This window comes from Elephantulus edwardii, unplaced genomic scaffold, assembly GCF_000299155.1.
Source record: "Elephantulus edwardii isolate Elephantulus edwardi_28Jun2011 unplaced genomic scaffold, EleEdw1.0 scaffold00245, whole genome shotgun sequence".
NCBI classification, from domain to species: Eukaryota; Metazoa; Chordata; class Mammalia; order Macroscelidea; family Macroscelididae; genus Elephantulus; species Elephantulus edwardii.
The window spans coordinates 1,140,831-1,154,176 of record NW_006399995.1 but is presented as its reverse complement, the minus strand read 5'-3'; the positions used below and the strand labels follow the sequence as shown (position 1 = coordinate 1,154,176).

General features: G+C 41.1%; 1 protein-coding gene across 1 annotated transcript in view; it reads left to right on the top strand.

Moving 5' to 3' along the window:
- Positions 1-12,584, top strand: part of EXPH5 (exophilin 5) — a 91,084-nt gene extending 78,500 nt beyond the window's left edge. The window contains exons 5-6 of the mRNA XM_006899048.1: positions 1,395-1,530; positions 7,201-12,584. Coding sequence (XP_006899110.1) covers positions 1,395-1,530; positions 7,201-12,584 — 5,520 coding nt within the window. The remainder of the gene's footprint in view (positions 1-1,394; positions 1,531-7,200) is intronic.
- Positions 12,585-13,346: the final 762 nt, after the last annotated feature.

Genomic DNA, 13,346 nt, shown 5'->3' with positions numbered 1-13,346 from the left:
AGTACAGTCAAGTGTTCTGGGATTTCCATTCTTCTCAGAGTCAGCCACAGTTTCTTGTGATCCACACAGTCAAAAGCCTTTGCATAGTCAATGAAGCACAGATAGACATTCTTCTGGTATTCTCTGCTTTCTGCCAAGATCCATCTGACATTAGCTATAATATCCCTACTACTAATTCTAAACCTAGCCTGCACATGTGGCAGTTCTCTGTTGATGTGCTGTTCCAGTTGTTTTTGGATAATCTTCAGCAAAATCTTATTTGCATGTGATATTAATGAAACTGTTCGGTAATTTCCGCACTCTGTCAGGTCACCTTTCTTTGGAATGGGAATAAATATAGGCCTCTTACAGCCAATCTAAAATCCCAGCCATTGGTGCCTTACAGTGTTCCCTACTCTAAAGATATCAATTTCATTCCTGTTTTCCATGAAAAACCACATTTGTATAAAAATAAAAAACCTAACCCTCTACCAGCAAGATGATTCTGACTAATGGTGACCTTCCAAACCAGCTGCTGATGACACCTTTCGTTAGCAGTCCAAACATACTGAGCTCCACTACCAGGCTCCTTAAAGAATTGTCTTTTTTAAAAGCCAACTCATTGCCATGGAGTCCGAATTAACTCATGGCTGACTCTCGGTGGCTTTTCAGAGGCTGTAAATCACACAGAGGAAGCTCTGGTAGCCTAAATGACAGGAGGTTGCAATACCAGTCCAAACACAAGTGGTTCAAATCCGTCAGCTGCTCCACTGAAGAGACAACTGCATTCTTCTCCTGTGCAATTTACACATGGTTATGGCCTAATGACAATAAAAGAGTAATCACACAGGAGGACATTGTGCATCTTTCTCCCAAGAAGCAGCTGGTGGATTTGAACTGCTTGTTTTGGGATTGACAGAGAAATTCCTTACCCCTTAAACCACCAGAGTTGCCTAAAAATTTGTATGTTGTCATTGTTGTGTATTGTTGAGTCAGAACAGACCCGTAGCTGACCCTCCAGTGGGATTTCAGAGACAGTTAATCTCAAGGGAGGAGATTGCCTATCCTTCTGTGGAGTAGCTGGTAGAGTTGAACCCTGTGACTTTGGGATTGCATTGCAGTTTCCTACCACTAAGCCACCAGAGCCCCCTATACAAAAATATTTCTATATATAGTATTGTATAAATTATAGGAAATGTTGGTAGAGAGGCCTGAAAACTCATGATAAAAAGAACTAATGTAGGTGTGAAGAAATCGACTATCAGTTGCAAATGTCCAAATATCAAAATATGGGAAGTTTTAATGGGACCCAAAAAAAGTAAGGAACACTGATTTTCGGTCTTTTGTACCAATATGTGAATACTCTGGTTGTAGATTTATAAAAAATGATGTTGTGTTTTCTACTTTTAAATTAGCAGACAAAAATAAACAGCGCACCACTGGGAAATCAACCAGTTGACAGTGCATTTGTCACCAAGCCAGCAGGCATGAGGGAAGGAGGTAGCATGCCTCCGTGGGACGCTTCTCTGCTAGAGAATGAATTTCTCCTTGGTAAGTTTATGCATAATGATCGCAGGCACTCTGGTAATGCAGTCCATAGCAAAGTGTACTGCTAAGCCAAAGACAGTGTGTCGCTAGTCGTTAGAATCTTCCAGTAGCTTCAGGGGAGGAAGATGCACAGTCTCCTGCTGCTAAAAATTTGCAGCCTCAGAACCCTGATGGGGGAGGGGATTATCATAAGCTGGAGCCCACTCAACCAGGGTGAGTGAAGTCGAGTGGCATTAAAATTTAAGTAAAACTTTGTATATTTTTCAGTCTTCTTGTTTACTTTATCTGAAGAAGATGCTGTTATATACTCCTAATAAAGTAACTTATTTTAAAATCAGGATCTCTGGTGAAAGTTCTCATTTGCTAACCAAAAGGTCAGTAGTTTGAACTCACTGTGAGGAAGCAAGATGAGGCATCTGCTTCCATAAAGATTTACGTCCTGTGGGCAGGTCTGTTCTGTCATTGAGGATCACTGAGTTGGAGTCGACCCAATAATAGTTAGATTTTATTAAATATAACCTAAGCAAATATTCTCTGACCAAGACTCGCTAAATAGATGTATTACTAACAATTTTTAATATTTGACCTCAGGTAAAAATGAAATACATCTCTCAGTAATACATCTGTAAACTTTATTGTCCTCAATAGATTTTATTGCTTCTGAATATATGGTGATGAGATCTGATTGTTATTAAGTTATTAAGCTTGTACAGTATAGGAAGATGAAGGTGAAAGTGCCACATGCGAGTCTATATTGCTATTATGTGAGCATAGTTCACCTTTATATGTAGATTAAGCTAGGCTAACAACAGTCATTACCAGCCTCACCTTGAGGAACTGTTTGGGAGAGAATGTGATTTTACCTGGACTTTGTAGTGGGGGACTTGAGCTGGTCGGTGAGAAGCATTCAGACTCTCTTCAGGAAGTTGTTTGCCTACAGAGAACATACTTTACAGGGAGGGGGATGTATCCAGAGGAAAGTCTCTTCAAAAGCAAAGGTTTTGTTTGAAGAGAAGGGATGCTGTTTGTAGAATGAGGGAAAAGAAAAAGGCTTGGCCTCTGAAAATACAGAGAAGCAACAGAATGGGCATCTCTCTGGCCCCAGTGGTAGGCAGTAGACAGGAAGGCCAATTTAATACTCTAAATGATCTTGACTAGTTAAAAACCCAGCTATCGGGATATTAATAGAGGTCACATCCAGGTAGGACACTGGGTGACTTTACCTTTATTGTTAAACCTTCCTGTATGTATTGCTTTTGTAGTCAGTGACACACTGTTGAAGGGTGGGGGAAAGCCCAAGCTGTAAACAGCTTGAGAGGGGAAAACAGATTTCAAAGAGGTGTTAATATATTTTGTTTAAAAGATTTTAATTCACTGTGTTGTTTATTTTCTTTCTGTACAGTCCTGTATTGCTTATAGGACAGGGTTTCAGGGTTCATAGGATTGCTGTGGGTCATACTCCACTATGGCACATAACAACAACATATTGATTAGTTATTTTATTTGATAATATGGAAAAATTCTTTTTAAGAACTGGAAATGAATTTTTTTTAATTAAAGCAATCCGAGAAAGTTCCTTGGTTAAAAGTTCTTAATACTCAATCTGAGTCCTTCTATTGGCTATGCAGTCTTAACAGAAAAATAATACAACTGAAATAGAGCAGAGACAGTCCAGAACAAACTTCAAAGGGCCCTTTAGCACCTTCTCTATTGGAATGGGCTTTAGGGAGCACAGATGGTGGTGGTGGTGGCGGCGGTGGTGATGGTGGTGATGATGGTGATGATGGTGTCGGTGTCAAGTGCTGTGGAATACATCTCCTTGTGACCCTGTGAACCACAGACCTGAACCCTGTCCTATCCTGAGCATCTTCATTATCTCTGACTCACTTGAGCCCATTGTCGTAGTCATTTGTCAATCCATCTCCTTGGGGGTTCTTCTCTTCCACCTTTCCAAGCAAGCTGTCCCTTTCCAAGGAATAGCTTGTCCTACCAACATGCCCAAATCATGAGAGACAAAACTTCGCTTTGTCTCCAAGCAGCACTCTGCCTGCACACTTTTTCCAAGGCATAGCTCTTTGTTCTTTTGGCAGTACATGGGATATTCCGTACTCTTCTCTCACCACAACTCTCACCACAACTCAAGGCATCCTTTCCTCCTTGGTCATTCTTGGCCTTTGCCAAGCCATGAGATGCATACAGAGTGATTGAAAAGACCATGGCCTCACTCAGGTGCACTTTAGTCTTCAGACTGACAGCATTGCTCTTCAGACTTGCCCAACCTCTTGAGTGCTGCTTCCAAAAGTGTTGATTGTTGATCCAAGCAAAATGAAATACGGCAGATTGATAACTGAAAGATCAATGGTTCAAATCCATCAACCACTGCTTGGGAGAATCTATAGCCTTGGAAACCTGATAGAGAATCACGTTGAGTAAGAATTGACTTGATAATTGCGAGTTTGGTTTTGGCTTGATGTTACATACACATTCTGTCTGGATGTGCTCATATACTAAGATGTATCATTCACTTTCCCTGCCAATCATATAATTTTTAAAAAACCAAGAATAGAACCCTATGTTATGTAATAATAAGGAAAATTTTTATAAACCAACTTCTTTAGTAATTTAACTAATCTCACATATAAATTATGAGTTTTAACTCTATAAACAACTAACCTGATTTTACTAATTATAACAAGAATAATATAAATTATAATTAAGTTGAGCCTTGGGGAATTAAAAATACCTAAAAGATTATTGTTCTCTTTCAATGTGAAGAGGTTCTCCATAAGAAGTCAAATGTGGCCACATCAAATCCAAGCCCACCGCTATTCATGAGTTGATTTCAACTCACTGTGACCTCGTAGGGTTGAGTAGGTTTCCGAAGGCTATAAATCTTTACAGAAACAGATGTTCCCTCTTTCTCTCAAGGAGGAGATGGTGGATTTGAACCACTGACTTTCTGATTGGCTGCCAAATCTTTAACCAGTGCACAAATTATCTTCCTTCAAGTGTGGTTAAATAACTAGAATTCATAGGTAGACCAGCTGTGACACTGAAAATGTGCTGTGACTTCCCTGGAGTCACAGGGATTGTTTCCTTAGCCATCATGAACACTGGGCCTTCAGTTGGCCTAGGTTCTCCACATTAGAAGTAGGTCAGGAAGCCCTGATTTAGACACTATACTCTAATGTTACTACTAAAGGAACACGGTTTGAAAATAGCACCTTCCTAACTTTGCAAATATATAAAAAAATCAAACCTAAACCCACTGCCTCTGAGTCAGTTTCAACACCTAGTGACCCTTCACTGGGGCCTGAGACTATAAATCTTAGTGGGAGGAGACTTCCCATCTCTCTCCTGAGCAGTAGCTAGTGGATTTGAACTGTTGGCATCTAGATTAGCAGATTATTACTCTATGTGTTGTGCCACCAGAGCTCCTTATCAAACATGTAAGCTTGTAGTAAAATAATCTTTAAAGCTCTCAAGGCAAAAAGTGAAAAATGAGTTTTCTGGCATAGAAGTTGTATTTTTCATAAGTTGAGTGACTTACTGAACTCAGAAATTCCAGCTTTGCCACTTACTAGCTGTGTGACCTTGACAGCTTGTTGTTGTGTTGTTACATGCCATTGGGTTGCCTGCAACTCATAGCAACCCTGTGTACAAAAGCTCTGAACCTTCCCTGTCCTGAGCAAGTCTCATTGTCTCTGACACACCTACCCCCGTTACCCCAGTCATTATGTCAATCCATCTCATCCCGGGTCTTCCTCTCCTGTGCTGTCCTTCCACCCTTCCAAGCATGATGTCCTTCTCCAAGGATTAATCTCTCCTGTCCATGTGCCAAAGCATGTGGGATGGAGCAGCTTACTGATGCTAAAGGCCTCAATTTCATTTCAAAAATAATAATAGCACTAAACATGCAGAGTGTGTAAGGATATCATCTAACATGGTGAATGAATGGGACTTTTACTTTATGTATTTCTTGAGTCTGGCCAAATAAGAATACTTACAAATTAAATGTTAAACCTTTAGTGTTAATACTGAAATGAGCAATTGTTTTCTTAACGATACTACTGAGAAGTCACATGCTATTTTCAGACTCTCATTTCCATGCCAAGCCTGAGGTAAGCACAGGTGAAGGATCATGACAGCCTAGTCACCTGAAAGAAACAGGACAAGGCCTACTAGTACCCGGGGTTACACGGTTATTCAATGTTAGAATCACTACGGAAATCTATATTATCAGTTCCATTTCATTACTAGATATGTGCCTTATAAAAACGTAGCACACTTTGTATGCAGTTTAAAAAAAAAAAAAAACAACCAAATTAAAAAAAAAAAAAACCCACACAAAACCAAAATCCCATCAGATTAAAATTGTTAGAAAATTAGATTTAGAGTCCTTAAGATATTTTGGAAGGTTTGTTTTGTTTGAAGAAGTATGATCTAACAACTCTTACCTCTGTCTTGTTAAAATCAAACTGACTTAAAAATGGGTGAAGGGAAAGATAGGATACATTCTGATTGTTATTGTTAAGAGCCGTCAAGTCGAGCACAACTCATAGTGACCCCATGAAGAAAAGATCTGAACCCTGTTCTATAACTGTCATCATTTCTCTAATTTTCATAGAGGTTTCCAAAGGCATTTTATTTAGGAAGTGGACGCCAATCCTGCTTCCAGGCTTGTCATAGTCGGGGAGCTCCCCCAAACACTGTCCACCATGGTTAACCACTGTGGCATTTGACACACCAGTGGCATAGTGTTCAGCATCACAACAACCCCAAATTACCTCAGTACAGCAAACTGACAGACCAGTGCTGTACCACTTAGACATTGTAATTAATTCATTATACTAGTCAGGTCTTTAGAGAGGGACAGCGCAGGAGGGGAAGACCCTCTATGAGGTGGATTGATTCAGTGACTGGGGTAATCGGGATGGGTGTGTCAGAGGCAATGAGATTGGCACGGGATAGAGCACGGTTTAGGGCTGTTGTACATAGGTTCGCTATGAGTCGCAAACGACTCGACGGCACATAACAACAACAGTCAGTTATAGTTAATGTTATAAAAGAGTATATGTCTGAATGATCGAATGATTATACTTGTTGCTATTATTGTTGTATGCCATTGAGTCACCTACAGCTCATAGCAACCTTAAGTACAACAGCTCTGAACCCTGCCCTATCCTGAGCCAGTCTCACTGACTCAAACACTCCTACTCCCATTATCCTAGTTACTGTGTCAATACATCTCATCTGGGGTCTTCCAACTTACAATGTTATAAAGTAATATTTGTATTAATGATTGAATGAAGTTATACTTAAAGCATAAAAAATGTGTGAAAGAAGAATCAATATGATATGTAAATGCTCACTCAAGTAAAAAAAATAAAATCAATATTTGTAGTAGTATAAAGTAAAATTATAAATGTTTCCTAAAGATGGTCTCTCAACCATTAAAATTATCATTATTGTTGTCAGAACTGACTCATAGCTGACCTTCCAGCATATTTTCAGAGATTGTAAATCTTATAGGAAGAGATTGCCCATCTTCCTCTCACAGAGAAGGGTACATTCAAACCCCATGCCTTTGAGTTGGCACTGCAACTCCCTCAAATTTTCATTAAAATATAAACATCTTAGACAAAAAAAAATTGACTCATGTTCTCCTTTCAGTTTTAGATGACTTGGATAGCAAGCTGGCTCAGGAACAATCTTCAAGTTCAGTGAATATCAGAGCACCCTTCAACTATGAATCAAGAACACAGTTCAGTCGTTTTCACTCCAGCGGGAACAGACCTGGTAATACTCCAGGAAGACACAAAAATCGCTATAATGAGACTTCCAATATGTCTATCTATGACATTCTAAGACCAGGAGCACCTAGGGAAGGTTTTAAGACCTTTGCTCCTAGAACAAGAACAATTTATGATATGTATAGGACAAGAGAACCCAGAGTAGTAAAAGAAGATTATGGACAAAAGAATACTTTTGGTAGTTCCTCTCTATGTTTTGACAGCAGGCAACAATCAGCCTCACCAGCCACAAGGCATTTCACAGCAAGAAGCTTGCATTTTCCAGCCACCACTCAGAGCAAGAGTGGGTTTATATCACAGAGCCACCGACAGAGCCCAAAGAGAACGCCTTTATCATCCATTATATGGAATAGATCAGATCCTCTGAGAGATGGACAGAATCAGAGAGAGTTCCCGAGAGCACCATCCCCTATGGAAATTGACCCTGCTGATCAGTACACATACCCCAGCTGTTTTCAGGAGAAAAGGAGGTATGAATTTTACCGTTCACAGAGTGCTTATCAAAGTGTTAATATCGGTGCTCCAATGGAGAGTGCGATGAGCCCCGACCCATTTGAGAACACAGAAAATATGCCATTCTACCATCAAGACAACCCATTTGCTAGAGCTTTCTTTAGCAATACTTTTGGACAAAGCAGAGAACAGATATTTGAACAAAGTTCTTTTTGGGGCCAACGGGAAGATCATTCTTCCTTATCTGACTTTTATTCAAACAGGAACCCATTCACTTCCTTTGACAGAGATTTTGACATGATTTCCATTGATACAAACAGTGCGTCAGCTGCTCATGGCCGTCATGTCCCCTCTCAACACTGGGAATCATCTTCTCCTGCTTATGAGCCAAATGTTTACAGAGACCGAGAAGAACCATGTCCTAGGCAGTTTGATTTTCAGGCATCCACACTGGAGGGCATGGAGGTGTCACAAGGCAGTGGGACCCAGTTGCCTCCTTATTTCAACACAGCAGGTGTTTGCCCTATGGCTGATTCAAGCTATCGTATCAAATCTGATGGGCTGGAATGTCAGCAAGACACCTCTCCCAGAGACAGACTTTTGAATAAAGATGCTTATGCTTTTGAAATTTCTCAACCATCTTCATCCAAAACTTCCTTCCCCCAGACTCCAGATGACAAAAAGAATCCTCAGCATTCCGAATTTCAGACTCCCAGAGTCACTTTGCAGGAAGTGATGCCCAATGAACCTGCCTACTTCCCAGGTAGAAGCCATTCAGAAGTCAAGGTGACCTACAGTGATGGAATAGATTCTTCACATCTTGCTGACAGCCAGTCCAGTGTCTTGGTCACAGAAGAGAATAATGAGAAGAGCTTGGATGGCTCAACTTCAGAAAAGTGCAAACAGCTAATCAAGGTGGACCAGACAAGCATGGCAGGTGAAATGCTACAACCTGTTTTACAGATGAACGTCTCTAACCCCTTACCCGAGTTTCAAAATCCCTTCTCCCAAGACTCAGCTGAGAACAACAGGTTTGTTTTTAATGCACCTACCACAATAAGTTCAAAGAGGTCACCCAGAGTCCTTCCCAGGAAAGATATCTCCAAAATCTACATTTCACCCAGAGATAAAGCTAATGAACTTAGGAAAGGAAATAATTTTTCTGGAGACAAAAACTTTGGTTCAGCAACCTCCCCTTCCTTTCTTCAGGACCACAGGACATCATCGTCTTATCCTGCCTCACACCAAGGTGTGAACCAGGAATCAGGCCTAAGTAATGAAAACATTACTGGCGTTATCGACACTAACCATCAGAGTGTTGAATTTACTGATAATCAAAATTCACAGACTCCAAGGAAGCCCAATAGTCTAGATCCCAAAGGAAAGCAATGTGCCATGACCCAGTCCATCAGCTGGGACTCTGCTGCCAGCCACCATGTCTCACGTGATCGCTTAGATCCACCATCAGGTGCACTCCAAGACTCCACACCATTGAATAAGTCTTTCCTTGGTGCCCTGGTGAATCCTCCTACAGTGTTCTCCAGGAGAAGTTCTTTAGGAAATGCTCTGTCTCCGGAAGAAAGACGAGAAAAAAACAATACTATCAAGAACCAAAAGAATTCATTTACGGTAAGCCCCTTTGAAAGCCAAAAGGAAAATGATAGTTGTGTGTCTGTACGTGATAAAGGGGTCAATGCTGTCAGCTGCCACTCACACCATCCTTTCAGGGACGGAAAGGGGAAAGGGAGAATAAACCGTCGTATATCTTGTATTGAAAACGTAAGCAAACTAGAAAGTCAGTCCACAGCCACAAATAACAGTAACCTCAGTGAGGTGAACCGGGGCCGTTCCAAGACTCCGGAGCCTCACCCAGTTTATTGTACCTTACCAAGAAAATCACCTAGTTTTCTCCTTAGTAACTTGAAGTCCGAAAGTAAGGTCATGGGCACTTCCTTTAGAAATGGGCCACTTCCATTCCAAATCCGAAATCATCTAGAAGACCCCATCAGGAAGTACACATCCAACCAATTCAGTCCCAGTTCTCCTGAGTCTGAAAACACAGGTTCTAAAGGCATTTCAGACTCGACTCCAGTAGCACCAGCAGCCACAGAGAGGATGGTAAATACAAAAATCACTGGAATTGCTCCTGTTAGGAAAGGACCACCACCTTTCCTTGTCAAGAGGACTGTATCTTGTCCTTCTGGGGAGTCACGTTCCCCAACTGTGAATGAAGAACGAGAAAAATGCTCTGTCTCAGAAGCATATGCTTCTGCTGTAACAGCAAAGTCTTGGGAGAGAATCATTCACACTCCAGAAAGTGACTCATCTGTGAGGGATTGTTCTTTAAATGAAAGCAATCGTCACAAAGAACACCCACAAGAATCCACTGAAAAGGAAGATAAAACTGCAACCCCCAGGGCAGGGACATTTTCCCTGCCAAATGAGGACCCCTTCCCCTTGTCTGGAAAGGAAGGAGGGGAAACATTACAGAAGTATAAAACCACTAGCCTGTTTTCTGTTTCTGGCGATGATGATCATGTGAAGTGTCTTGAGGTGGTTTCAATATATTACACTCTACCAAGGAAATACAGCAAAAAATTCAGTGACCTTCTTCAGAAATATACACAAAATACCGATTCCCTCACCGAGTCCCTCAAAGCAGAAGTGGAAATGTTTCCTAGTGCTTTGCAAAACAAGCCACTAAATTTAAATTGTTCTGCACAAGAGGAGCCAGGAACACTTTCATCTGAAGATCCAAAGATGGCCGTGGAGGCTGCTCAGGAGAAAAGCACTTGTCTTTCCAACACCACTGAAGAAGTGACTGTTTTACACTTACCAAATAGTGGGTCCTCGGGGTCTGTGTTACCAGAAATGGTTTCTGGTCAGGCAAATGCTTCTCTTCCCAGGGGAGCATCTAAAGTGAGAGAGACTTTTCCAGATAACTTTACAAAAGCCCCTCAAGGGGATTCACAAAGCAGAAAAAAGAAAGGGAAAAAATTGCCAAAGGAAGCCTTGCATACCCCGTTAGTGCTTCAGACAGAAAAAATGGCAGAAGACAAGTTAGAAAATTGTCAGCCATCCATTAAATCAGGTAATTGTGGTCCCTCTGGTCTCGCAGCCCATTCGGCGGATAATGCTGAAAATTCTCAAACTCTTGAGAAGAATAGTGATGTAACTATTGTACACATTAGAAATGAAGAACGTCCTCAGAAAGAGAGTGTCCCAGCCACATCTATAGAGGATTGTGCTCCTGGGTCACAGGGTATAGAAGTCAGAGGGAAAATTGGAATAGATAGCCAAGAAATGGTGAGTGAAGTCCTTTCTAACTCAGAAAAACAAGGCTTTAATGTTACTCCAGCCTTGCATGGGCTACAAGTTGATGAGGAGATATATCCAGGTGAATTAGATGAAGGGAGTTTACAATCTGAACCCAAAGAAATACCCCATAGAAGTCAGAAGGGAACCATGACAGACACCAAGAAGTTTCAAGAGGAACTACAGAGATCAGCATGGGATCAGCCTTTGTTTTCTGGAGGAATTAGTGAAAATAAAGCCAGTTTGGATGTCTTAGAAAAAGGGAAAAACAGATCTTTGGGTAAATACAGATTGGCCGCTGTGTCCAGAGCAAGCAGAAAATTCCCAGGTAAAGATTTAAGCCCCAGAAGACATGTAGCTACTATCTTCACCTCAGGTGACAGCAGGTCTAGTATTGGAACTCCCAGCACGCCAGAGAGCAAACCGCCACCTTCTGAGCCCACACTGACGTCTGATGCACCCACAGATGATGGCACAAGGCTGAGTAAGGATGGAGTGGATGTGGAGAAATTTGAACCCCAGGTTGCTGCAACAGCCAGAAGAGAACCACCTCCACACTTAATTAATCAGAACTCCAACACCAGCATTGCACAGCCGCATTGGAGTGAGTTTATGAACATCTCAGAGTCACCACCAAATGATGATACCACTAGAGATGTATCAGAAGCTCAGACTCTGGAGCGAGAGCCAGGAACTCTGGCCCAGCCCATATTTATCAACTTCAGGGAAGCAGGGTTGTCTGCCCATCAGAGGAGATTAAGCTCTCCTCGTCCACTGGAGCCCATACTCAAGTCTCCTCCAGCCAGCATTCCACTGGCCAGTTGTCAGCAGCAGCAAAGGAGTGCTTTCTCTCCAGAGCAGGAACCGGAGCCACATCTCTATCGCTCAAAGAGTCTAAGAAGCATCAACATGCATGGTGATAAGCTACGCATAAGTCATCCCCCCAAAGTCAGGGAGCGCCATTGCTCAGAAAACACTTCTGTAGATGACGCCCTGAGCCGACTGACCCTTGGGAGTGAATTCTCTGTCAACAATGGGTATAGTCGAAGATTCAGATCTTTCTCTGAACTTCCTTCCTGTGATGAAGGTGAAAGCTGGGCTTTGTATGACAGGATGAAAACAGGACCCAAATCCGCAACATCAATCTCCAGACCTATCGACTATGGGATTTTTGGGAAGGAGCAACAATTGGCTTTCCTGGAGAATGTAAAGAGGTCACTCACACAAGGAAGATTATGGAAACCAAGTTTCCTTAAAAACCCAGGCTTCCTGAAAAATGATATAACTAACCCTTCCAACCCATCAGAATCATCGAGCCCAAATTCTCCTAGTTGTCAGATGCCAGAAGATGGCTTATCTCCAAATGAACCACTTAATATCTATGAGGATGACCCAGTGGGCTCAGACTGTGACACGGACACAACCACAGATGATGAATACTACTTGGATGAAAATGACAAAGAGTCAGAACTCTGAAGGTTGTTGGTTTGATTGCTTGGCTGGGTATTTTTGTACAAAATACCATCTTCACCAAAAAAGCTTACAAAGTAAACAGTATAAATAGACATGTTCATGAGAATGATTTTTTTTTGTTTATATTTATTTTCTGAGTTAACTAACTTTATTTTTCATCTCTCTTACTTGGTCTCTGTCATCCACATACATTAAGGATAATGATAGATGTTGGTGATGTGGACAGATTTGGAATGGATAGGAATAGAAGAAAATACTGTATTGTTATTATCATAACCATTGCGTTGGCTAGAAGGAGTATACTGGGTCACTTTATATCGTTCCCATGAATGTAAAAATTAATATAGATGTAGTAACATGCTATTCCGCATATCTGTAAATTATCTTAAACTTAGGCTCTGCCCAATCTTATTGCTCTTAAGAGACTGACTGTAGAATTTAAGTTCAACTATTTTAACTTGCGAGTCATATCATAAATAATAACACCTTAATCTTTAAAATAAGTTGATAAATCCCATTCTTGCCTATTTTTCTATTTATCATATTATTTAAGTAAATTTTTGTAAAGTGTGACCTATGTTTTCTATGCAGTTTAAGGTAATGAGAGTTAATAGTAAGATGTGTGGTTTTTTCCTAGCAATCAGCTTGCCTGTTCTAATTGAGTAATTATGCTACAGAAGGGGAAATGAGGTTGGCTAATTTTTCAGTGAGTTTAGGCTAGCTCAGCAGTTAGGTAAGTTAAGGTAACTTAGTTAAGTTAGATGA